General features: G+C 40.4%; 1 protein-coding gene across 1 annotated transcript in view; it reads left to right on the forward strand.

Annotated features, from left to right (window-relative positions):
• Nucleotides 1–27,289, forward strand: part of VEPH1 (ventricular zone expressed PH domain containing 1) — a 144,849-nt gene that overhangs the window by 41,147 nt on the left and 76,413 nt on the right. The window contains exon 6 of the mRNA XM_056850194.1: nt 23,107–23,327. Within this exon, the coding sequence (XP_056706172.1) occupies nt 23,107–23,327 (221 nt within the window). The remainder of the gene's footprint in view (nt 1–23,106; nt 23,328–27,289) is intronic.

Here is a 27,289-nt window from a genome sequence, read left to right on the forward strand (position 1 = left end):
TCCTCCAACTCTCCACCAGGAGGTAATGTTACATCCTTTGTTACACTCTAGGAATTTCACCAGTCTCTATGGTCTTTACCATAGGGATTGGGGAAATTCCTAGAGCATCAAAGAGAATGTGATGTCACAGCCCTTGAAACACCTCTTTCCCAGGTACTACCCCCAAAATTTCCTGGAATTTGCCAGTGCAAGGCTGGCAACCCTAACTGATGCCTATAACAATCAAACTATATTACACAACAGTCTACTGTAGCAGGTCATAACAATACTTTTGTGGACTAATTTCAGCTTCTCTTGGAGAGTGAAGCAGTGAAAAATCAGTTCAAGCACAGAGAATAAAAGGGTGTACAAAAATATGGATGCATGCTGTGTGGGCAATGGTAATTGTACAATATTGTATCCACCTCTCTCAGTTTTGTGCATGGCTCTGGCCCTAATCCAGAGTTCGATGAGCACAGGGGAAACATCTCACTCACAGAGCCCTTCCCCCCATAGGGTAGGATAGACATATACAGCTGCCTTAAACTAACTGAAATGCCAAATTTCAAATGCCACCCTTCCAGACCAGTCTCCACCCCAGCTTGGAGTTGCCAACCCTAGCAGGAGACACACCAGCAAATCAGAGGGAAAGTTTCTGGGCTACATAAGTGATCTCTACCCCTCCCACTCAGGCATTTGCCTTGTGCTGCTCAAGAGGAAGGAGACAGTGTCGCTGTTTTGCTGTACCAATTTGGAGTGGATAAGTTGGCTGCACGGGAGTGAGGCAAGTGGTACAGTAAAGAGAGTGGTATAGTAAAGTGGTACAAGCAAGTGGTACAGTAAAGAGAGCCAGCATAGTGTAGTTCTGATTCATAAGGTTAAGAGCAGGAGACTCTAATCTAAAGAACTGTTTTTGATTCCTCCATTCCTCCATATGCAGCCTGCTGGGTCACCTTGGGCCAGTCACAGTTCTCTCTCTCTGAACTCTCTCAGCCCCACTTATTTCACAAGGTATCTGTTGTGGGGAGAGGAAGGGAAGGCAATTGTAAGCTGGTTTGTGACTACAGAAAACTGGGGTATACAAACCAGCTCTTCTTCTAATTGGTAGTGCATGGGAGAGGAGTTTTAGGGTGTGGGTGTGTGAATTTTTGCCAGTTTGCTTTTGGGGTGTTTGCTGCCAGAGGGGTATTTCTCTTTCCCAGTTGCTGCCTCATGGTCAACTTTGCCATGTATCTTTGCAACCTCCCCCCACCCCAATTTTGCGTGAGAGAGGTGGGGGCTGTGAGCATTTAAATTCTAAGGCTCCTGCTCTTAGCCTGTGGATCATGACTGGGGATCTGTAGGGTGAGTATAAAATATTATTATCTTGGAAGAGTAACTCTCTCCATCCAGTTGGAGTACCGAGCAACTTGAATATCTATGTGAATTAGCAGCAGATAGCTGCAGGGCAAGGAACTTCGGCACTCAGTTCTTATTTGGTACAGGAAGAGTGCAAGAGAGTAAAGAGCAGGGTTACAACACCAAAGAATAATATAATATAATTAATTAATTAATTAAATACCAGTTATGAAGGTAGAAAGCCAGGAGGGGTCGGGGGGCTGTCCAGTGTGCTTCCCGGAGTGTCACATGTATGATTATCTGCCTCCTGGACAGAAGTCGTGGGTGTGTGCTCGGTGCAGGGAGCTCCTGGCTCTCAGGAAGCGAGTTCACTTCCTTGAGGCCAAGGTAGCTCAACTGGATGAGCTGAGGCAGGCAGAGAGAGAGGTGACTCAGGACTCCGGGGATGAAATAGACACATCCCAGGCCCAAGGTGACAGCAACCCGCCAGTCATGGATGATGGAGCCCTTGGGGAAGGAGGCCATCTCACTGAGGTAGGGGGATGTGGTACCTTAGAAGGGACCTCTTCCTTGGTGGATGAACAGATACCCTATCATACCGAGGATATGCCTCAGAGGAGAGGGGGGCTTCTTGTAGTGGGGGATTCAATCCTTAGGAATGTAGATAGCTGGATTTCTGGCGGGTGCATGGACCGCATGGTGACTTGCCTGCCTGGTGCGAAGGTTGCGGACATTACCCATCATATAGGTAGTCTGGTAGATAGTGCTGGGGAGGAGCCAGTGGTTATGGTGCATGTTGGCACCAACGACGTGGGGAAATGTAGTCCGGAGGTCTTGGAATCCAAATTTTGATTGCTAGGCTGTGGGGAGACATGATAGAGGTCTATAAAATTATGCATAGTTTGGAGAGAGTGGACAGGGAGAAGTTTTTCTCCCTCTCCCATAATACTAGAACACGGGGTCATCTGCTAAAGCTGGAGGGTGAGAGATTCAAAACAGATAAAAGGAAGTATTTTTTCACACAACGCATAGTTAAATTGTGGAACTCCCTGCCCCAGGATGTGGTGATGGCTGCCAGCTTGGAGGGCTTTAAGAGGGGAGTGGACATATGCATGGAGAAGAGGGGTATTCATGGCTATTAGTTAGAATGGATACCAGTCATGTTGCATACCTATTCTCTCTAGTATCAGAGGAGCACGCCTATTATTTTGGATGTGGTGGAACACAGGCAGGATGGTGCTGCTGCAGTTGTCTTGTTTGTGGCTTCCTAGAGGCACCTGGTTGGCCACTGTGTGAACAGACTGCTGGACTTGATGGGCCTTGGACTGATCCAGCAGGCCTTTCTTATGTTCTTATGTTCTTAATTTTGTTATGTTGCCATTTCTTAGACCCATAAGCATTGGCTCTTAGTCTGCTGCGGCAGCTGGTCATCTGTTTAATGAGGGTAAGAGCCATCTTGTGTTCACCATAAGGTGAAAAGGGGCATTTAATTTTAAATGTGTATCATAGGAATATTAAGCAGGTTGATAATAACATCAGTTTATGACCCACACGGGTCATATACCAGCTCCCAGGGTTTTACCTTTTGGGCTAGGGCAAAGAACCCCCCCCCACACACACACACACACCACTGTGGCTCAAAAGGGAAACACTGGTGGCCCCAAGTGAGCACATGTGTGGATTCCCAGCTCAGAGCCAACCTGGGGAGAGGAAAGAGCTGAGCTCCCCCTTCAAAACGTTGGAGTTGAGGTTCCCTTTTATTGCCTCTGGCTTTCAGCTTTTTAATTTAGTGGCTGAGCTGCAGATCCACTGTTAAGGGAAAGGAGAGAGGGGGATTGTTGAGCGACACCCCCCCCCAATAAGATCCTCGTTGCATTGATTCTTCTGTGCCAATTCAACCAAGGGTAAGGGGGCAATGCAGAGACAGCAGTGAATGGCATGGGGGACAGGGCATGCTGACGTCATCCTTGCATGCCTCCACACTGCTTGCTTCTGCTTCCACGCTGGGGAGGGGTGACTATTCCCAACCCTGTGTGGAAGCAGCCTACATCATGAATTAGGTATGGACTTGAATGTACCTACACAGTATATTTTATAATAATATACATGTAGCCACAGGAATTAGGGTTATTACAGAAATCTCAATGTATGTCTTCCTACTAACGTTTCAATATTTCTACAATGCAGTTCTCCAGTTCATTCCTCTGTATGTGGTTGCAAATGTATAGATAAACAAATCTCATGACAAGACATCCAGAGTAACTGGAGTAAACAGTCTTACAGCAAAACACTGCCTTAGTTTTATTTGTAAAAACAAGTAGAATTCTTTTCTCAGGAACCCCCGAATTTATTAACAAATGGCTATGGTAAAACAGATCAATTAAATCTGGGGAACAGAATAGTTGAGGCCAGTTTCTGGAGTTCTAGCATGAGTTGCCATCATTTCTATTATTTTTTGAAGTAACTAGTAAAACTAATGCTATGAATGTCTTGAGAATTCAGAACCCAAAACAAACTATTCTGTATGTTGTAATGTGGACAGTGTCTTCATGTTTCTTAAAAGGTTTACGTTTGCTATGTTCTACTCATTTTCTGGCTATTATGAAAATCATAAACATTTATCCAAGAGCACTCTAATTCAGCAGTAAATGATCTCAGTCCTACAGGCCTTTAGGAAAAATCATTCGTAACTTTAGAAATGGATGTCATCAATACGCTGAGAGCAAGCAGAAGAAAAGAAGGTGTTGAATAAACCCTTTATTGTTATTAATTGCTCAAGATGAGACTGGAGACTTATGCTATGATAGATCCCCTGATGAAGCCACAGGTGAAATGCATCGGGATCAGGAAATAACAATAAAGGATTTATTCAACACCTTGATACTTTTCTTCTGCTTGTTACCGCTGGTGTGAACCTGACTTCTTTCTGATCAGTACGGTAATGACACCCAGCTCTGTATCTTTCTATTCAAATCTCCTGGTGAACAAATTAAAACTGAATCTAGATAGGACAGAAGTAATGTTGGCTGTGAAGCCTGAGGTCTTGAACAACATTGTGCATCCCACTTGTGATGGGGTTCGGCTGACCCTTGTTGACTAAGCTAAAAGCCTACAGTTATATGGGACCCTGCATTACTGCCGGAAAAGCAAGTTAATGCTGCAGCACAAAATCAATTTTTCCAACTTTGTTTGGCCCAGAAAATGCCCCCCCAGTCTGTCTCGACTGATTTGGCCACTGGATCAGCGCCATGGTAACATCAGGAAACACTAGGTAGCATGCATGACTTCCCAAACTGTTTTTAAAAAGTTCTGGAGGAGAAATGACAAGGAGAATTAGCTGCTCTAACTCCCAATTGAATGTTACAGAGGTGGAGGTGATGGGTGGCTGGCACAGGTTGATGGGATGGGAGGTTGCTGTTCCAACAAGCTCCCCCCCACCCGCAACTCAACCACCTGAGGTAACAACTGACACTGTAGACTTTATGATCTGAGTCTCTTGAAACATGACCTTTGTTTATTATTGTGATTTTGGATTTGAACTGAGTGCCTTGGGACGATATTACTTCTCTTTTTATCTAACTTGTTTCACCCCATAATATTTCTTCAACATCCTGCAGAATGAACTATGATGCTTTCTTCTGCAGACTTGTCTTATGGTGGCATGCTGACAGCACCTACAAGTAATAAATCTTACCTTATGAGAATGTAGCCATTGGCAGTGCAAGGAGACAGATTGCAGGCTCTCTGATAAATGACCTGCCTTCAGAATTGAAGGCCTGGTTCAGATGGCTGAGCCAAGAGACTACCCTGGAATAATTCAAAAAAACTTTACCAAATTATTGTAGGTTGTGTTAGACTCAGTATCTGGTATGGCAGAGGTAGCCACTCTAGAAGGAGCACATCAACAGTGACGAACTTTATGCTGAAAATATGGTTTTACGTCATTGATTTTGATTTTTTTAATGCCATTCCAAGAGTTTGTAATTTAAAGACTAAGAGAGAGCCAGTGTGTAGTAGACTGGCAGCCCAATCCTGAAGGGGGGGGCAAATCTGCCGGGTGGCAGGAGCGGCACAACCACATTGCTTCCTCAGAGGCTTCCTGGCTGCCGCAGAGTCAAAAAAAAGGCTTTAAAAATAAAAATAGAAAAAAAGGGGGAAATCCCCCATTGCCTCCAATGGGGCTGAGCCACCAAAAAAGGTGCTTTTGCTAAGTCTGTGCCAAAACTTTATTGCATCTTCCTTTTTAAATAAATACTTTTTAATTCTAAAGCAGTTTAATTCTAATTCTGAATAATTAAAAAAGAGGCAATTGATTTCATGTTCCAAAGCCTCTTGTGCTCCAGAAGCTGCGGTGTGACAAAAACACACTGTATACTGAAAAGAAAATCCTGAAGGAAATTTGGTTACTCATGTTTTTAAGTGTTGCTCGCTGCTTATCTACTTGGTTGCAGAGAGAGACTTTTGGTGGCGGCAGGGGACCAAGAGGTTTTTTCAGATGCTTTTTCTCTTTTTATAAATTTTTTTATTATTTTCATAATAAACACACAAAAATAAAAAAAAATAAAAAACAAAAAATAAAATAAAAATTACATGTACATAAAAAGAAAAACAAAAGTTACATAATCAGGACACAATTTATCCATTATTACAGTATTCAAATCATTTTATAAAACATGTGCCCCGAATACAAAACCCCTCCGCCCACCAGTGCCCTCCACCATTGGACTTCCGATGAAGTGTTATGGCATATAAAAAGAAAAAGCTATTATTATATCATATTAAAAATCATCTTATACTATAATTCGTTAACTATACTTTTAAAATCCGTTTTTGCCACTTTATCCCAATATGCGGTGGCCTTTGCCCACGTAGCTTTAAATTCCTCCATATCTTTATCATATAGAAATGCTGTAATTTTGGCCATCCGCATATACATCCATAATTTCTCTCGCCACTCTTTAATTGAAGGTTTATTTGACTGCTTCCATTTTTTAGCAATTATAATTCTTGCTGCAGCAAAACTATATTGGCATATGACTCTGTCACCTTTATCCAAATCTTTTTTTGGTATTCCCAATAAACAAAAAGCGGGGTCTTTCTTAATTTTTAATTTAATCAAATCATTCGTTTCGTTCAAAACTAATCTCCAAAACCTCCTTATTTTTTTGCAAAACCACCAAACATGCATAAATGTACCTATTTCTGTACCACATTTCCAACATATATTTTCCTCATCTTTCTTCATTTTACTTAATAATACAGGAGTTATATGCCATCTGTAAAACATTTTATACAAATTCTCTCTTATTTCATTTGAAATTGTAAACTTAAATTCTTTTTTCCATAACTTTTCCCAAATTTCCAAATCTATATTATAACCTAAATCTCTCATCCATTTCAGCATCACTAACTTAATCCTTTCTTGTTCTAAATTTGTCTCTATAAGTAATTTATAAATCCTACCTATCAATCCTTTATTACCCTTAAATAGTATAACCTCAAATTTTGATTTGGTTTGATTAAAACCTAACCTATTATCTTTATTAAAAACATCTCTTAATTTATAATACATAAACCAATCTTTAATCAAAATTTCTTCTTTTGATTTCAGTTCCCATATACCATCTTTATATTCTATTATTTCTCTATAATTATCACAATCCAAATTTAAATGTGCACCTCTTCTCATAAATGCTTCTATAGGATTAATCCAACCAGGTGTTTTACTTTCAAAAACTTCTTTATATTTATTCCAGATTTGCAGTAAATTTTTCCTAATAATATGAGAGTTAAATTCTTTATTTACTTTCTCTTTATCATACCACAAGTAAGCATGCCACCCGAATCTCAATTTAAAACCTTCTAATTCTAATAATTTCGGATTCTCTAAGAGAATCCAGTTTCTAATCCAGGTGAAACATGCTGCTTGATAATACAATTTCAAATCTGGTAATCCAAATCCACCCGTATCTTTTTGCTCAATTAGGTTATTGTATGCAATTCTATGTCTTTCTTTACTCCAGAGAAAACTCATAATATCTTTTTTCCAAACATCAAATATCTGTACACCCTTAATTATTGGGAGATTTTGAAACAAAAAGAGCATTTTAGGTAATAGCATCATTTTTACTACTGAAATTCTTCCCCATAACGATAATGGCAGTTTTTCCCAACTTATCAAATCCTTTTTTATCTGTTGCCATTGGTTCACATAATTATCTTGAAATAAATTAAGGTTATTATTTGATAACCATATACCTAAATATTTAACTTTATTTTCAATATTAAACCCCGTCTTTTTTACTAATATTTGTTGTTGTGAGAGAGTCATATTCTTAGTTATAATCTTAGTTTTAATTTTGTTAACTTTAAACCCTGAAAGCTTTCCATAAACCTCCAAAATTTTATTCCATCTGTCAATTTGTTCAATCGGATCAGTCAAAAAACATACTACATCGTCCGCATATGCTTTAAACATATAATGATTTCTACTTATTCGTACACCAACTACATCACTATTTCTAAAATTATGCAATAATAATTCTAATACTAAAATAAACAGTAAAGGGGAAAGAGGACATCCCTGTCTCGTTCCCCTTTGAATTTCTATTTTGGGTGATAATGACCCATTTATAATCAGATTAGCAGATTGTTGTGTATATATACCTTTTATAGCTGTTTTAAAATTCTCACCAAAATCCATAGAATCTAATACCTTAAACATAAACTGCCAATTAACATTATCAAAGGCTTTTTCAGCGTCCAAAAATATCAAAGCTAATGGTGTTGTATCCTGCTCTGCATATTCTAAAAGATCAATTACTACCCTCACATTCTGACTCATCAACCTTCCTGGTAAAAAACCAGCTTGATCCTCATGTATTACTTGATTTAATACTCTTTTTAATCTTGTAGCTAAGACTGTTACAAATAGTTTATAATCAGTATTTAATAATGATATTGGTCTAAAATTTTTAACTTCCGATGTATCCGAATTTGCCTTTGGTATTAATACTATATTTGCCTGTTTCCAAGTTTGAGGGATAATCCCTTCTGTCAATCCTAAATTCATTACTTCCAACAGATAAGGGGTTAATTGGTCTTTAAATATTTTGTAATAGGATGCATTAAATCCGTCTGGCCCGGGAGATTTGTTTAATTTACTTTTCTTTATTGCCTCTTCCAACTCTTCTTTAGTTATTGGCAAATCCAGAAAATCTTTATTTTCTTGTGTTATTTTCCCCCAGTCTCCTTTAGTAAAATACATCTCCATTTCTACCTCTGAAGGTGTCTTTTTGCTATATAAATTTGTATAAAATTCTACAAATGTTTCTAGTATCTCCTCTTTTATTCTTGTGATTTTACCCTTCCTTTTAATTTGAGTTATTGGTATTTTTTTCTCCTTCTGCTTAAGTTGCCATGCTAACATTTTTCCCGGTTTATTTGCATGTTCAAAAAATCTTTGTTTATTAAACATAAGTTTTCTTTCAATTTCTTCTGCAATTAAAAACTCATATTGCTGTTGCAAATTTCTAATCTTCACCTGTTGTTCATATCTACTTGCTTTATCTTGCAACCTACTTAAATGTCTTTCTCCTTGTTTTATTTCATCTAAAATATGTTTTCTCTTATTCTCTCTTTCCCTATACCATCTTGTATTTTGTTGAACTAATAATCCTCTAATTACTGCCTTACCGGCATCCCAAACTATATCTTGGCGAGTACCCTTATCTATATTTTCTTTAAAATAATTCTGTATTTCTATCTTCAATTTAGCAACTATTTTAGAATTTTTTAAAAGTAAATCATTAATTCTCCAGGGTTTATACCCTCTATTTCCCACTTGAATTTTAACTGAGACAGCATTGTGATCGGACAGAACTCTGGGTAAAATTTCTGGGTTTTCTGATTTCTCTGTTAGGCCTTGCGAAAGCCACAACATGTCTATTCTGGAACATGTTAGGTGTCTTTGTGAAAAGAAAGTATAACCTTTTTTATTTCCATGTGCCAATCTCCAAACATCAAACATGTTCCATTGATCAATAAGAGTGTCAAAAACCCCTGGTAACTTTCCTTCATTAAGCGCTTTTTTCTTTTTCCCAGATCTATCTACCTTAGGTAATATAACACCATTAAAATCCCCCATCCAAATCATCTTTTCTATGGCATATTCAGCTAATAAAATTGCTAATTTATCATAAAACATTTTTTGATTTATATTAGGAGCATATATTCCCACAAGCATTATCTTCTGAAATCCAGATGTTATTTCAATCATCAAAACTCTTCCCTCCATATCTTGATAAACAACTCTTGGTTCGAATGAGACAGGTATATACATAGCTATCCATTAGTCTTTTTAACCCTATTACAAGCCGTGAAGAGTGTACCTAATCTTACATGTTCCAGTCTGAATATATCCTTTGGGAGTATATGCGTTTCCTGTAAACAAATAATGTTAGCATTACTTTTGAGTAGATGGTGAAATATTTTTCTTCTTTTATTAGGAGAATTCAGTCCGTTAATATTCCAAGATAGGACCTGTAACATATCAAAGATCAATTAATTCCCATAATTTTCCCCATTCAACATAAACAACCATGTCAGTTATTGCCCCCCCTCCCCCAATTCTGCAGTCTTCAGTCGTCAGTTGTGGAGTCCTCAGAGGAGTCTATTGGTAAATCTCCACCTCCAGCTGCTTCAGATGCCTTTTCTTCTTCTGTAGATTCTCTAGTTGGAACTTGCTTGGCTGATTTAGTAGGTTTTACCAGGTCTGCCTCATATCTTCTCAGAAACTGCTCCGCCTTATCCACTTCTGTATACTTGAACCTTTTTGCCTTGAAAGTAAAGGAAATACCCTGTGGGAATTCCCATCTGAATTGGATTCCACTAAGTCTTAAACATTGAACAATCTCCATAAAATCTTTCCTTTTCTTCAATAGTCTTGCCGGTATTTCTTTCATCAATCTCAAAGGTTCATCTTCAATTTTTAATGGAGTCTTGTAGTGTGTATTTAGTATCAAATCCCGATGACTCCTTGAAAATAGTTGAAGCAGGCAATCCCTAGGTACCTTATTTCTGGTTGCATATGCAGAGTTGATTCTATAGGCTGTCACAATCATCCCAGCAGTTACTTCTTCAGTTTCCTGTAAAAAGTCAGCCAGCAGAGTTGATAGGTATCCACGTAAATCCTTATTTTCCACTTTTTCTTTCAAACCACGTATGCGCAGCGAAGATTCTTTTATCTTAAGTTCAATCATAGCCATCTGGTCTTGTTGTCTGTCGTCCCTTTCAGATGAGGATGCTATTGCCATCTCAAGAGTGTCCACCTTCTTCTTAGTTTCTTTAATTTCCTGTGTATTTTTCTTAAGCTTGGTTTCCACTCTATCTTGCCTGATAGTCAGGGATGAAATTGTGTCTTGCAAGGTAGCTATTGCAGCAGAATTTTGAGATGTTGTTACTGTATTCTGGGATAACTCCTGCTTCATTTCTATAACATCCTGATGGGTCTTAGTTAAAAGTTCAAAGACAGAAGTCAGTGTTACTTCAGGTTTCACTTTAGGAGGCATCTTGGCACTGACAGATGTTGAAGTAACTGGAGATGTTGTCTGTTTGGCTGGAATTTGAGTTATTGAAGGTCTTCTGGGAGGCAGTGGTACAGCCAACTTTACATCTTTAAGAATGTCTTTAGTATGTTTCTCTTTTTCTCCCATTGGTAAACTGTAAAGGCTGAAGGCTGAAGACAAAACAGCTGGTATTTGTAATCCAAAGGAATAGAGGAGGATGGGGGGGGCAGAAATTTTCTTTTATCTCATTGCAGAAAAATTATTTCAGATGGAAGAATCCATATTAGAGAAAACAATCACCATGACATCTCACTTGATATTATTCCATGTCACTTGATTGCTCTCCAACTCTTGGTTTTTACTTCCAAGTTCTTAGTTTGATGAGAAACTTTTTAAAGTACGTCACACAACTGGCAAAAAGCCAAAAGTCTCAAAGCCAAGCGTAACTGAACTATAGATTGTTCTAAATGAAGTCTTTGAAAAAAAATACTGCCACACACCCCAAATTAATTCTTTAAATGTGAAAATTTATTTTAAAAAAATTTTTAGAAGAAAGTCGGATCCCACCTCGCTTGCTTCTTGCTGCTCCTGAAGATGGCGCCGGCCATTCAGCAGAGCCCCGTCAGAGCGACTGCCGCCGATTTCAAGGCGGCTATCGCTCGAATGACGGGTCCGCCACCGGCACCCGAGTCTGCACCCCCTCTTACACCGAGGGGTGCCGTGCCGGATCTTTTAAGGGGCGATTACATGCCCCTCGGCAACGAGGCAGCAAGAGCGCGGCTTCGCGCTTGCGGCGGGGGGGCCGTCCGACCCGGAAGTCTGTCAGATGCTTTTTCTGACGCTGTGAGGTAGGTGAGGCTGGGAGAGCTCTAAGAGAACTGTGACTAGCCCAAGGTCACCCAGCTGGCTTCGTGTGTAGGAGTGGGGGAACAAATCCAGTTCACCAGATTAGCCTCCGCTGCTCATGTGGAGGAGTGGGGAATTAAACCTGGTTCTCCAGATCAGAGTCCACTGCTCCAAACCACCACTCTTAACCACTGCACACCTGATTCTCTCCTGACTGCAAACTTCTATGCCTTGTTGTTTGTGAGGGCACTCTGACACCCACCTCCCAGACCCAACAATGGCATTTTCAGGAATCATAGGAGGCTGTGGGGAGAAGGGAAAGGCAGAGAAAGATCCACTTCTTCCGGTAAAATGTCGGTAGAATCCAGTTCTGAGTGAATTTTTATTTTATTTATTTTTCAGATTTCTGACCCACCCTCCCGGGCAAAGCCGGGCTCAGGGCGGGTAACAACACTAAAAACACAAATATAACAATAAAACATTTAAAACCACAAAACTGTTCCTGAAATTATTTAAAAGATGGTCACAATATAATATAGTGCATGCTGCAGCAAGAGATGCTGACATCAAGGCAAACCAGATTGAACTGGATCAGTTATCTGCCCCCCCTATAATATCAGTAGTAGTAGTTGTAATTTGTGCCCCCGCATGGTTTTGCACTGATTCTGCAAGCCATCCACTGATTCCGCACTGAATCTTTAAGCTAACTCCTCATATTCAGTCATTTTTGAATGCAGAATTAACTGTCTGCGTTCCAAAAGCACAGCTGCTCTCATAATATGTATTATGCACTTCTGTTGTTCCAGAACAATTTCTGTTGGTTTGTTTAAATATTGAGGTGGTATCAGCCATATTTTTTTTGTTCCCATCTACCATATTTGTCCAGTTTCTCCTAGTAAGCCCAGAATATATGTCACAGGACCCAGCGAGCTATTTACGTCATACGAGATACTATTTCTACTCCTGCAAATGTAATATTTTGTTTGGTTGCAGTCCCATCTTGATAACTAGCCAGTCAGGTTTCCAGCCAAGGACTGAGTCTGGCTTCTCCCAGATCTTAGGAAGAAGCTTTAATCTGGTATGCGTGACAGTCAGTGGGCTATTTGCCAAGATCCCTGAGTCATTAGCCTCCATTTGCTTCCTTCCAGAGAAAGGAGGGGAGGTTGGGAGGAAGGGAACTCCGACCCAAATCTTAAAAGGCTCAAAATAAGATCTGGCTTTTGCCATTGTTTCCCTAGCAGAAGATTCATCTGATGACTGGAGAGTGCCCATTAATGGCAGTGAAGGCAGAAGGGTCCTGGCTCTCCATTATCCAGAAGAGCAGGAGGATGGCTCATTGGGATCCCAGAGACACTCACCTGGGAAGGAGAAGGAAACCTCTTTTCCCAATGATGGTAGCAACAATAAGTTGTGATAGGCAGGGTCGGTTTCCACATAAGGATTTCCCTCTGGGTGGAACACAGCATGCCGCTACTTTATTTGGGAGTTTCCACACAATCCTGTGCTGTTTCCAAACATGAATTGTGTGGCTCCCAGCCTTCCTTTTTTCAGCTGGATCAAAGGAAGACCTCATTTGCTTCAGTTTAAAGGGGAAATAGCTCTGTCTGCAGCATGAGCCTCTGTGCAGGAGGGGGAAATTTCGAGCCACCTTCAAAATAGTGACTCTCAGCTCTAGTGTCCCTCCCCTTAGCCCTTTAACAGGGCTTTTTTTTTTCTTTAACAGGTGAGGGGCAGTTCATCTGTGAGCCGCCTCTCAGCCAATAGGTAGGAAGGGGGGATTGCTGAGCTGCAGGAGACAATATTCTCATTGGGTTGGTGCCTCTGTGCCCGTGCAACAGGGAGAAGGGGGTGGAGAAGGGTGGTGCCATCAGGGAACAGTATGGGAACAGAGGCCTATGAATGCTGTCCCTGACGGCCTGCAATTTGCTTGCTGCTGCTTCCACTGTTGGGGTACAATTTCAAGACCCCTAGTAGAACCAGCCAAGGAGCCCCATGGTGCAGAGTGGTAAACTGCAGTACTGCAATCCAAGCTCTGTTCACAACCTGAGTTCAATCCCGACGGAAGTTGGTTTCAGGTAGCCGGCTCAAGGTTGACTCATCCTTCCATCCTTCCGAGGTCGGCAAAATTAGTACCCAGCTTGCTGGGGGTAAAGGGAAGATGACTGGGGAAGGCACTGGCAAACCACCCTGTAAACAAAGTCTTCCTAGTAAACGTTGGGATGTGACATCACCCCATCGGTCAGGAATGACCCAGTGATTGCACGGGGGACCTTTACCTTTACCTTAGTGGAACCAGTCAAAGTGAAGATACTTCCACTCTGCACCATTTTGGGACTGGGATCAAGGTGAGATATAAATATTATAATACATAAATAATAAATATATCACATAATATAAAGCCGTTGTGCATATTTCCATCTACCATTCATTCTTCCATCTGATTTGTATGTGTTTATTTTAAAATGTTACATTCTACCTGCCTTCCTGTTTTGTGTAAGTAATGTCCTAAATTGCTTCAAATTAGTTATTTGTGCCTTACGGATGTTACTTCCATACTATGAAGCAAGATTAATATGCATTTGTAATTTAAGTGCGCGGAGTTGTTCTGGAAGGAAATCTGTCAATTTGCTATTTTCAAGATACTACCTGAGGAAATAATATTTCTCCACACATGTACTCTGTATTATTGTATGTCACCCTGAGTATTGTTTTTTTTGAAACACATTATATTTGACTTTGACAGGCAGATGTACAGATCAACCTGAATCAAAAAGGTTTGGAGCCAGACAGTAAGGCACAAATTCATATCTGTGTGCTCACACAAATATTTAGTAGAGAGTAAAGTTGAAGGAAGTAGAGGACAAAATAATGGTATTAGTAATGGAATTAGTATGCCCAAGTAGTGGTAATGTCAAATTCAGGAGGTACGTATCATACAGTGATGAGGCTCATTTTTACCCCACCACAATTACTAAGCTCATCACAGCCTGTGTCTAGACCATATACCTGTGATACTTCCTCCTAATGTATCTGCTTAAGTGTTTAGCAACTGACATTATATCCTGTTGCCTTTCTCATTTCTCTTAAGCCATTCTGACATGCTGACTTAGCAGTGTGTTTGGTTACAGCTGGCTGTGCCATCAGGAACAATATTTATTTGAAGGGATGACATATGTTGGGATTTTTTTCCTAACTAGCTCCAGTTTCAGTGACAACCGGAAAGACCTTTCACTAGACGGTTTAAAAATATTTATGGAAGTGACAGGAGAAGAACAGCAATGGTGAACTTGCCGGCTTGGTTTCAGCATTTGCGACTTTCTACTTTGCAATTCAAAAAGTCACTCTCATACTTAATCCAAATGGCTAATGGGTTGGAAATACTAGTGGTAGTACAGCAAATGTTGTTGGCTGTTGCTGGCTGTGTGCCATGTTCTTTGGGCTTTATTTAAAATATGCACATTTTAAAGTTTTGGTTGCCTGAGACTTACTATTTTCATTGCTTTTTAAATATTGGGGTGATGTTTGTGTGTGGGGGACATCTGAGGTCCACCCCTTTATTGGTCTTCCTCTTGACTTCACCCAAGGACAACCCCCAACTGCCTTAGAATCAGAATGAAAAGGGCTTTCCAGTGCCTTTTTCTTCCTCCTTGTTCCAGCTTCCTTACTTGCTGCCTTTGGAGGGTAGCTGGGTGCTGTCCTTATCAGCCCACCCCCAATTGTTGTTGTTGTTTTAGGGTTTTTAATATATATATTGGGATACAGCAGGAAAAAATAGTGAGAGGGGAAGAAGAAAAATCAAATAAAGAAAGATGTCTGTGCCCAAGCTTCAATATAATAATACAAGCATAGACCATCATCTACTCTGATCTCACCTTATTGAATTCAAATACTGATGGTAAATAGTGCTAATACTGGCATGCTATCCTCCTACGAAATATATTACATAAAAGTTTAGAACGCTAATAAATAATTACTAATCAAATAAAAACTATTACATTATTATTAGTTTGTGCCCTTTACTCTATCAGTAAGCTAAAACTTTAATCTTCAGGTACTAAGTGTTTGACATTCTATCTTTATGGCCCCCAAAAAATCAGAAGAATTTAAAACAAATGAAAATTTATCATATAGTGGTTGCCATTTCAGCTTAAAGTCATCAATTGTGTTCCTTTTCATCAAATGAGTTAACTTTGACATTGAGGCAAAATCAAATAATGTGTTGATCCACTACCAACGGTTTGGAAAGGTGGCCTGACAGGCTGAATATTTCCTCTGACTGGCCCAGACCTCTCACAGATATTTCTTTCCCCTGACAGTCAGTGGTCAAAGCCAAGAACTTCCTCCTCTAAAGCTGCCACCAGACAGGTGTTTTCCAAGGAGCTCTTTAAAAGTACAGGTTTCTGGGCATCTGCCTGAACCACCACTTTGGAACAAACCCCTGGCAGGCCTGGGAGGTTCCCTGCCTCCAATTTGTTTTAGCTCTGTATTAATATTATACATACAGATGAAGTTAAAATATCAAGCAGCATTGGGAATATATTTCCTCCCCTCAGGAGTGGTAGACACTGCAATTTAGTGTTATCAGGTACAACTGTGAAAGCATTTACATATCTTTGAAAGAATGGGGGGAAAGACCATGGGAAAAGCGAGTGGAATAGAATTTGGGATGAATATTGTCATTCTAGCACTTATGAAGCCATATCCAAAAACTGTGGTGGTCTTTGCCAAATCCACAGTGTTTTCAATGAAATTAGTTTTGAGTCATGAACAAGCAACGTCTGTTCTTTATATTCTAACTATTTCAATCCAGACCATTTTTATTATGGCAAGCAAAATAAGAGTGCCTGAGAACTAAGCTAACTGTGTTCTCACAGTATTTTTCACTTTTTCATGACTCTAAAGACCTTCATTGTTGTGACTTAAACACACATGGTTGAGAAAAAGCATTTGTACGGCTGCAGCTACGAAACCTACATAGCATTGTGAGTGAAACATGGAGGCACAAAAAATCCCCAGGCCTTTCTGCCAGTTTATATTGAATGCATTGTCCAGCAACTGAAACTGACCAGAAGAAGAAGAAGAGTTGGTTTTTATATGCCAACTTTCTCTACCACTTAAGGAAGAATAAAACCGGCTTACAATCACCTTCCCTTCCTCTCTCCACAACAGACACCCTGTGAGGTAGGTGGGGCTGAGAGAGTGTAACTAACCCAAGGTCACCCAGCTGGCTTCATCTGTAGGAGTGGAGAAACCAATCCAGTTCAACAGATTAGTGTTCACTGCTCATGTGGAAGAGTGGGGAATCAAATCCGGTTTTCCAGATTAGACTCCAAACCACCGCTATTAACCACTACACCACGGTGGCACACATCCCCGACAATAAACCCTGTGGTCAGGGTCAGGAAACAACTGCACAGTGATATCTCTCCTGTAAGTTTCAAACACACCTGTGGGAAACATGAACTATCAGAAGGTGACATTCAGATTGCTCTCCTTTTTTGCCTTCCAGGTTTCAACTTTAAATTTAATGTTTGGTTGTTTTTCTTCGCAGATTTCAGGATAGATGGTACCAGTAGTTCTTCATATCTTTCATTAAAAATGCTGTAGCTTTTAATAACTTAAAACTGTATAGATCTATCCTTTCTAAAATGAAAATAAACCAAAACCACTTTTATTTGAAAAGAAGTCCAGGAATGTGTGCCTTTTTAATGTAATTTACTACTCAGAAGAAAATGAACTTCAAGATTAAATAAGCAGAAACCCCACTATTAAAACTGTTTCCAAAAAAAGAAATAATCAGGATATCTATTAAAAATAATAGACTAACGCAAGCATAGCTATATGCTTATAAACATTTCAGGAAAGCACAAGAGGCAATAGCCTCATTTTTGCTATTGTGATGACGGCTTCAGAAATACAGGCAATAAAGAGCTTTATTATATATACACTCATTTTACCTTTCCCTTATCTTTACAATCAGCACAGTGAGTCACCCTGTCTGGAGAATCCACATCCTTCTCCAAACAGACCATTGTTTATAAAATCAATGACAAGGTCTTATTCGTACATCATCCTGCATGCTAATACTAAGGACTACTATAAATATGTAAATATTAAGGCTTGGTTCAGACATCATTCAAAGCCACGGTTCAGTTAAATAACTATATTTAGTTGATCATCCAAACATCCAGGCCCACTGACACACATGAACACATGAATCGGGTTGCCAGGTTACCCCTCTCCTCCGGTGGGAGGCTTCTGGGGCAGGGCTGATGGGATCGCGCGGCTGCACCAGTGCACATGCACGTCACTTCCGGTTTACACCTGGAGGCACCGCATCACGAGGGGCCTTATACCACTCAACCTGTGAGTTTGAGTGGTAAAGGGCCCCTTGCAAGGTGGCACTTCCAGGTGTAAACGCATCGCAAGGGGCCTTTTACCATTCAAACTTCCCTTTAATGCTCTCTTTCCCTTTAATATTTCTTCACATAATCCAGGAGTTGATCATGATGCCAATTATAAGTGAAGACCTGAAAATAGACTGAGATAAACCATTAAACAGGCCTCTAACTGATACTTATAGTTCCCATAGAATTTCGCAGCCCCCTTTCTTAGGCTATCGCAGCCTTGCCTTTTCTGCAGAGTTTGGGACTTGAGAATCCTACTTCTGCTTTTATGTGCCCTCGAGTATCATTGTCTTTCACTTCATATTTGCCCTTCCTATATAGAAAAGAAATTATGGACTTTCAGCTTTTTTAAGTCCCCCGGAGGTGTGGTTGCAGTCCTGCTTTGGCACTGAGGGGAGAAGGCATCGCCTCGAGCGTTTTCTTTGGCTACCGGCCGAGACCTCCAGCACCTATTACCATCTTAAGAAACATTTAAAGGAAAAATACCTCACTCTCCGAAGTCTAAGCGAGTACAAGAATTCTTTTGATCTTACCGGGTACAGAAAATTAACCAGGCTGAAAGCAACTACTGGGAACTCCGCATGCCTTCCCTCCATCGTATAAAGCCTTTTTTGTTAAGATAAATCATCAGATAAAGTGACAAGGACTTTATCAAACTGATCTGTGGGTAGACAAAACAATCGAACTTCCTGATTGATGTGAAAGGGACCAATCAGCTTCTGTGATGTTTGAGGGGAAAGGAGAATTAAAACCCTCCCTTTTCTCGGCTATGCTACCTTTTCCCGGCTGGGGAAGGTCCTCCATCCATGTCCTTAAGTTTCGTTTTCAAGAACCGGAAGACATCTAGGAATTGCCGTGATCTGCAGAACCATGTTTGCCGATTGAGGGGAGAAGGGAAGTGAAAGAAGTGTGCAGGACTGAAAGACATCCCCTCGGTGCACCATCTAAAGGCGTCTCTTTGAAAAACTACAAAACAGGGGACGTCGGAAAGTCCGTGGCTATGCTGTTTCCTGTCAACTTCCTACTGCCTGTTTACTGCCGATCTAGAGCGTCTGCAAAAAACTTGTTGGTTTTTTCAGAAAATTTTCAAACCTCTATTTCTACTTCAAATTAAGGACTTTTTGGAAAAAATTCTTGGTGGCTATCTTTAACAAAGCTTACTAATTTACCCACACTCATTACAATCTTTGATCTTGGACCTGCCAAAATCGCTGTTAAGAAGGGCATTCTGGCAAGAAACTGCCATGGAAAACTTAATTCAGGATATGTTCAATCTACAAAATGAGACAACTGCAAGGTTCTATGAACAACTGATAAATCAACAAAAGCAGATGTCAGCACTGCTGGAGCAGATGATGACCAAATTTAATATCTCCACCCTGCCAGCAACCCAAAACAGGAATGAATTCATAGAAGATTTTGAAGATGTATTCCCAAATACTGCAATGCTAGAGAGCTCTCTAGCTGAGGAACAAGAGAAAGAACACACAACAGACCAAACTCCAATAGCTTTGCTGATACCAATGGAACTGAATGTAAGTGATTTCTTCAATTTGTTTGATGAATGGTTCAATACCTACTTGGACAGGAAAATTCGACCTGTTGGGATCTTCCTCTTAGAACTGGATGCGGAAAACACTGCAACTAAGATACGCCTTGAAGACTACTCATTTGTGGAAGAGAGCTTGCTAACAACTTTCAAGGATCATCTTCGGTGTTTTATGAAAATGATGACAAGAAGGAGACGTTGGAAAACCCGGATAAAGGGACTAGCTTAACTGGCTTTAGCGTCTTGTGTGGTGAAGATTAACAAATGGAATTGTTTAAAAGGACAGGCTTTATGGATATGGACTGTATTTGATATTAAATTTACTTGAAGTATTTCATTGAATTGGTGTTAGGGAGGAAGGGAGAATTTAAAATAAGTTAAATTTCTTAATGGAAGTAATTAATGTTACTCTGTTCTACTAATCCTTTTATTATTATTGTCTTTTTTTATTTTATTATATTATAAGATAGAATTAATTACTAAACCTTTTTTCTTGTTTCTTTTTGTTTTCTTTTTTGTTATAGTAAGGGATAGATAAATAATGGAAATAAATATTAGGATTAGAAACTCTATGCAAAAGACTATACAAATATATTTTGAGATGGAGGAGGGTGTAGGGGAAGTTAACCTAAGATTGAATGTAACAATCTTGGCAAAAAAAATTTATCTATTCTGATGTTTATTGTTTATTTGTATTTGATGAAATAATGTGTTTAATAGATTAGAAAAATAAAAATATTGTATTTTTTTTTAAAAGAACATTTATTTTTTGCCCTGCAAGCTATAACTTGACCCTGGCATAGCCTAAGATGGTTTTCTGTAGGGTTGCCAACCTCGAGGTATAGTTGGAGATCTCCTGCTATTACAACAGATCTCCAGCCGATTGAGAGCAGTTCACCTGGAGAAAATGGCCGCTTTGGCAATTGGACTCTATGGCATTGAAGTCCCTCCCCTCGCCAAACCCCACCCTCCTCAGTCTCTGCCCAAAAACCTCCCGCTGGTGGCAAAGAGGGACCTGGCAACCCTGTCAGTGAGCTTCCATGACAGAGTGGAAATCTGAATGGGGGCCCTAGTATGAAATTCAAATCACTACACCACACTAGCTTTTGTGGTATGGCTGCTGTTGAACAGTAGGAAGTAGCTAGGCCTAGGTGAGATATGTAAGTTGGGTGGTAGCAAGATGCCCAGTAGTTCAGTTTCAGTCACCTTTAATGGCATGATAAACTCCCAGTAGCTGCTGATGGAATTAGCCCCAATTAGTCCCTTCCCTCCCCAAACCCCACCCTTCTCAGGCTTCGCCCCCAAAACCTCCCACCGGTGGTGAAGAGGGACCTGGCAACCCCACTTTTCTATTCTATGAAGTTGTGCTGGATGATCTAAGAAGAGTGCCACAGAATCCTTTGCCAGGGATGCTGAGCACAACTGTCAAATTGCCTGCAACCTTGGTTTCCATGCTTATGCAATATAGCTGGCCTTGGGTTGACCCTTTCAAAAAGGCAAGCAATCTGGCAAAAAGAAAAAAAAGATCCTTTGTGCCTGTTTTGGCTCAGTTTTTGCTCCTAGGCTAAGAGCACACTTCTGACTGACTTTTGAAGGAGTCTCTTGCAGAAATTTTAACACAATGCTGCGTCTGTTAAATAACTTCCCCAAAGTAAAATCAGAAGCCCTTTATAATGTGCTGATTATTTACCTTGATACAAATGATCCCTTTGCCAAGATAAATCTAGAATCACTCCATATTTTCTTTTGCTGTTTCCTTACACTTTTTGATGCAGCAAAATAAAATATTTTAAGCTGTTGCAACTCTTTATGTTAACATTGTTCCCCTGTCAACAAATATATTTGTATACCATAAAAATGAAAAGCTATTGCCCATATGGAACATAAATATACAACCTCTCCCAGCCTACAATAACAATGGTAAAAATGCAAGAGAACACTTTCTCCAGAAACTTTTGATCTTAGTTTTACCAAAGATAATTATTGCTTTTAAATGAAGGGGGTGGGTGTTGCTAGAAGGGCTTGGGGTTTTGGTTTGGCATCTTTTTCTTTTTGCATATTAGCCACATATCCTATGACACCACAGTTTATTATTCCTTGACAATATTCTAGATGAGTAGCAAAATTTCTGCACTTATGGATTCCTGCCAGATGGATCAAAAGTTGGAAAAGTCTGGTAGAAACTTCTTTTCCCATTTGTATCTACAGCTATTTTTTGTTTGGGAAACAGGATTCTTCTGTAAATGCCAATTAAGCCCTTGTTTACATCTTAATCTGCCTAGCCTTAAGTAAAAATGAGAGGAGGGAGGATACAGTCATGACTTTCCATATGTGTTAGCTGCCTTCTAGATGCAAGGATTCTCCTGCCTGCACGTAATTCAGAATCACTATACTATGTCATTGTTTCCAAGGACTGAATGGCAGCAGCTCCACATGTTTTGCCCATCTTCCTAGAATCCACTTGTATCAAACCTTTCCTCCAAGAGCTCAGGGTGACATACAAGGTTCTCCCCCATCCATTATGTTATCCTTCCTACAACCCTGACTTGCCCAAGGTCACCCACTGAGTTTCATGTTGAGCTAGGATTTGAGACGGAGCCTCCCCAGGCCTAGGCCAACACTCTAACCAATACACAACATGGCTATACCAGTACTGCACACTGTATCCATAATAAGGTGTCTTTCCTGATTTATAGGTTGAATGTAGGTCAAATATGCAGGGAAATGTGTGGGGAGAGCGAGGCGACCTCTGAGGATTGGAATCAAAATAAAGACCCGAAGTAGTTTGGAGGGGTGACAGCGAGTGAAACAACCATGCATAAAAGTCCCTATTCTATGTTTTTTTTTAAAAAAAAATAACATTCCTTTACTGTATTTCTTTCATTTGTGTCCTGAGTGGTGGTCCTAGGGTCCTAGTGGTCCTAGGGTTGCCAAGTGCCAGGTGGTGGAGGGCAAACCACCGCCAATCCACCTGGCCGCCCGCTGACCAGCTGAAGGTCGGTGGGCAATTACACCCAGAAGTGCTGCATTGCAAAGGGCCAGTTTCCACTCAAATTGTATTGCAAAATGGGTCACTTCCAGTCACTTTGCATTTTCCCATTTTATTTAGTATCTGTATGGCAGATGAGATATGGCTGAATTAAATGGAGTCCATGCAGACCCACCCCATTTTGTAACTGGGTTTCTTTTGTTATTTAAAGAATTATTTTGCCTACATCTCAAGAAATTTTATGTCCTGGCTGCACCTGTAAATATTTTTTTTGCATGAGTGCCCTTAAAAATGAAATGTTCCTAGTGGTCCTAAAACAAATACTGTAGCAATGTTGTGATTTGTAACTTTCTTTTAGTAATGTGATCGCAATTGATGTGCATTTTAAAATAATGACTTCTGCTTTCAACACTGTCCCTTCTTAATACTTAGGAGAGAGCCCGAATATGCCTGTTCTACTTGGTTAATCAACTGGCTAACATGGAACATTCATTCCATCATATCCTTCTGCTGGAGATTAAGCACATCACAGACACCTTCTCCAATATCTTGGGCATCCAGAGCAGAGACATTTATCGTATGAGTAACAGTTTCACTGCCATAGCTAAACTTCTCATTCAACAGCTGGAAAATGACACTACCACTGACAGCAGGTAAAACCAATGTTCTCATGCCTTTATTTGAATGACTTGAATGTGCGGGTGTGGCAGACATCTACCGTCATATTCAATAGTATTTTCTCATTGACTGATGAATAGTCATTTGGTTCAGTGACTGCAAACATTAATGACTAAGGACAAATTATATTGATTGGTATGAACCGGTACCTGATGACGGAATCTCTGATAGACAAATGGGAGATTGTCAATACAATACTTTTGCGCTATAGCTGGTTGGAGGAAAGAATTGCAAGTCATTCAAGACAGGATAAAAACACCACAGAAAATCCTTCTGATATTGGGAATCAGGTGATTTCATGGGCCCAGTCCCATGCCACTGCCATCTAAGGTCTGCTGGACTCCCTTAATCTGTGCTACTTATTTCTTAGCAAAACCACTAGGCTATCTGTCCCCCCACCCCACCCCCTGCTTCCTTTTTCTATCTCTCAAACTAACCATGTCTTTTAATCTCATTGTAGCATTGGTCTGAATTCAAACTCCATTCTGGTCTGCTTAGGGGCTGCCAGGCCTCCCGATGGCAGCCTTCGTTGCCCACTGCCACTCCAAGTGGTGTTGGGTGTGCTGCAATGTCACTTCCAGGGAAAAGTGGAAGCCACATTGGGTAGCTCTTGGAACTGCTGGAAACTCAGTGATAGCTCTAGGAATTGCTGGAAACTCTATGGTTTCCAATGATTCCTAGAGCTACCCAATGTCACTTCCAGGTTTTCCTATAAGTGACATCATGGTGCACATGACGATGCATGCCCTTCAGTGTCTCTGAAGATCTCACTAGTTGCCAGTTTCCTGGCAACCCTGGTCCATCTTCTTTGCATCCAGATACCTGCAGCCTCCTTAGCCATTGAGTCCTGATCTAACACATGCCTACCAAAGATATTTTTTCCCTTGAACAACTCTAGAGGATGACTGGTTCCAATGTGGAGTAGCGGTTGAAATGACAAGGAGCTGGGAAGACCAAAGCCCATCGGATGGGTGGTCAGGAGTGACATTTGGCTTGCCCCTCAAGCTCAAAGGAGGCCTCGAATTTAGACACAGGGATCAGGTCCGGATCTACATTTTTTTTTATTTTGAAGGGGGGCAAAAGTACAGATGGACACCCTGGAGAGCTGAAGGTAACAAGGAGAATAATGCTGGTCTGTAGCCATCCTGGTATGACATCTACATGCTACATTTTTTCACACAGCAGATTATTGGAAAAGATGTGTCTTCCTCAGACCCTTAGTACGTAGTAGCTTGGCCTAAATATTTGGATTACAAATGTCTCAGAAAAGCCTATTCAAACATCTATAAGTAAAACAACAACCTCCAGTCTTCCTGTCTCACATCTAATACTTCAAAATCCCAGCAAACTTCTCATTTCACTTTCTACTGGAGTATCTTTTCAATCATATTATGTGCCCAGCTGTTTTTCAAATACCCTTGCTATTAACTATACAGCTTAACTTCATAAACACGTCGCTGTACTTGATCTCCAAAGTTTTAAATAATTTCATATGGCCTACTCTTTAAATGGCTACGGATTATTGAACTTCTAAAAAGCCCTCATGTCTCTTGCTGAGTGCAAATAACCATTTAAAATACTAAAGCACAAAAATAAAGTATTTGAGTGTGCTATAATGTTGGAAGAGATCGGTAAAAAAATAGGCAAAAATCCTATAAAAATTAAGAACTTTTAAGTCCCATTGATTTAAATATAAGAGAACCTGAATAGGGCTACTCAGAAGCAAATTTCATTTCATTAAGTGGGGTTTACTCCTAGGAAAGGGTTTTTAGAATTGAAATCTTAAACATCCACACAGCCTGGTACTCTGAATGTTTGCTCAGAAGTAAATTCTATTAACTTCAGTGGAACTTGTGGGCATGGGAATGTGACCTTCTTAAATTAAATCAGTGGGATGTGGTGTGCGCACCTTTGGCTGAGTCACACCTAGTGTTCAAAAAATTTCAGTATGGTGGTAAATATAAAATTTAAGGCATGCAAGTCTCCTTTAATCACACCCAGGGTTTCCAGGTCCCCTCTACTTTCTGCAGGAGTTTGTTTCCGGCAGTGCCGGAAACCATAGAGTTTTTGGAGGTTATGGCTAGAGCATCCCACGCAATGCTAGAACTTTGGGGGTAAACCCAGAAGCGGCAGTATTGTGCTGGGAGCATGCTTAGAGGATTGCTCTCCCCTTCCTGCTTCCGCCGTCAGCAAGCAGCCTGGTTGATTGGCAGGCAAATGCCCACCACAACCAAACAGTTGGGAACCCTAATCACACCTATCCTACAAATACTCACAAATAAGTGCTGTGTAAAGTGAGTTCAGTCCTTTTCAGTGCCATCCTAAGCAGAACTACTCCCTTCAAAACTCATTGACTTCAGTGGACTTAGAAAGATGTAGCTTCTGTTTAGGATTGCACGCTGGTGTTTTATGCATGGTCGCTTTAACCTCCTTTATTCCCGTTTCAGCCATGATCATTTTTTTCAGTATGCATGATATCTCTTTCCTTGGAAGCTCAATGCTGTTTCGGCGCAAAACGAACACGGCTTTTCCCATTCCTCTTCCTGCCCGAATTAAACCGTTCATCCTGGCTCATTCCGGAGTCACAGAGTGTGCATACTCCGTTCTCAGGTTGAGCTTCCCTGCGCCATCACTCCCCACCCTTTTCCAACCCCCTCCTCAAAGCAGCATGCCGATGGTTAAATGGGAAAACAGAAGATTGGCTTCTCTCACAGCCAATCACAAAGCAGTGTGTAAAGAGACGGGGATTCAAGTGCTTCCTGCTACCTTGGAGCTCTTTCTGAGCAAAAGAAAGGCGTTTTAAAAACGAGGCTTGGATTCCCCCCCCTTTCAGATTGCTCTGTTTTTTTTTGTTGTTGTTGTTCTTAAAATGCTTTTTTATGGGGCAGTTGGGTTTGGGGGGAAGCAAATCTTCTCTCACAGGGAGCACTGCGAAGTAAGGCAGTTACAGAGCAGCATTTAAAATGGTGGGACTTGATTTGAGCTTGGGAGACTGTTTTTTTGTATTCATGGTTCGATTAGCACACAGTTTCATTGATTAGCACACAGTTTCAAGCCAATGCATACAGTTTCCCCCAACCCGGGTTACTTTAATGTGCGGTGAACCCAGGTCCAAGCAGGGAGATCCAACCCATGCATAAAAGGACTTTCTGTCTAAGACATTGCAGATTTGTCTGACGTACTTTACATATGTAACATGTGTCCTAATGAGTTCAGGCCAAATGATATTTACTGACATATGCTGCTAATGAACAGTAGTCCCTTTTAAATTAAATGAAAACCTTATAATTACAGCTGAGTGAAGTATAAATGGTCAAGAAGAGGAGATGAGAAATTACGCACATAATAAAACTCAACACAGATGTTGCCAAGCTTATAAATATGAAAAGCTGCATTAGAGTAACATTGTGAGTAGGCGCCAGCACACTGGATAATATTAAAAAGAAATGTAGTAAAATCTTAGTGAATTAAATTGTGAAACATTTATACAAACTAACCTGGAAAACATGCTTAGTTCAAATATTATTCTGACAGGATATTTTCTGGCCACCATTGCTGTTCAGTGCTGGATGTAGGGCTGATTTCAAACATGGTCTCTTTTGATATTATCACTCCTTTGTAAGTTCTTTATCATAATAGCGATCATATTTGATGTTTTATGATTCAGGGACAGGCAACAGGCTACCAGTGTTCAAATCTGGATTTGGTATAGCCTGTAGTTGGGCCTCTACTCTGCAGAGTCCTTCTAGTGACTAAAAACTGCCTTTTTCTTGCCAGGCAGTTTCCTCATAGCAGGCTTTCTGCAGACAGAGAAGCTGCTAAAAAGCCAAGGCTGTGTTACCTGTATTTTCCTTACTTCCCCTCCCCAGGTTAAAACAACAATAACAGCCAATAAGTTTTGAATTTTTACCTCAGCCAACCGTGGGTATACTGGTGG

The sequence above is a fragment of the Euleptes europaea genome, chromosome 5 (assembly GCF_029931775.1).
Source record: "Euleptes europaea isolate rEulEur1 chromosome 5, rEulEur1.hap1, whole genome shotgun sequence".
In the NCBI taxonomy this organism is placed as follows: Eukaryota; Metazoa; Chordata; class Lepidosauria; order Squamata; family Sphaerodactylidae; genus Euleptes; species Euleptes europaea.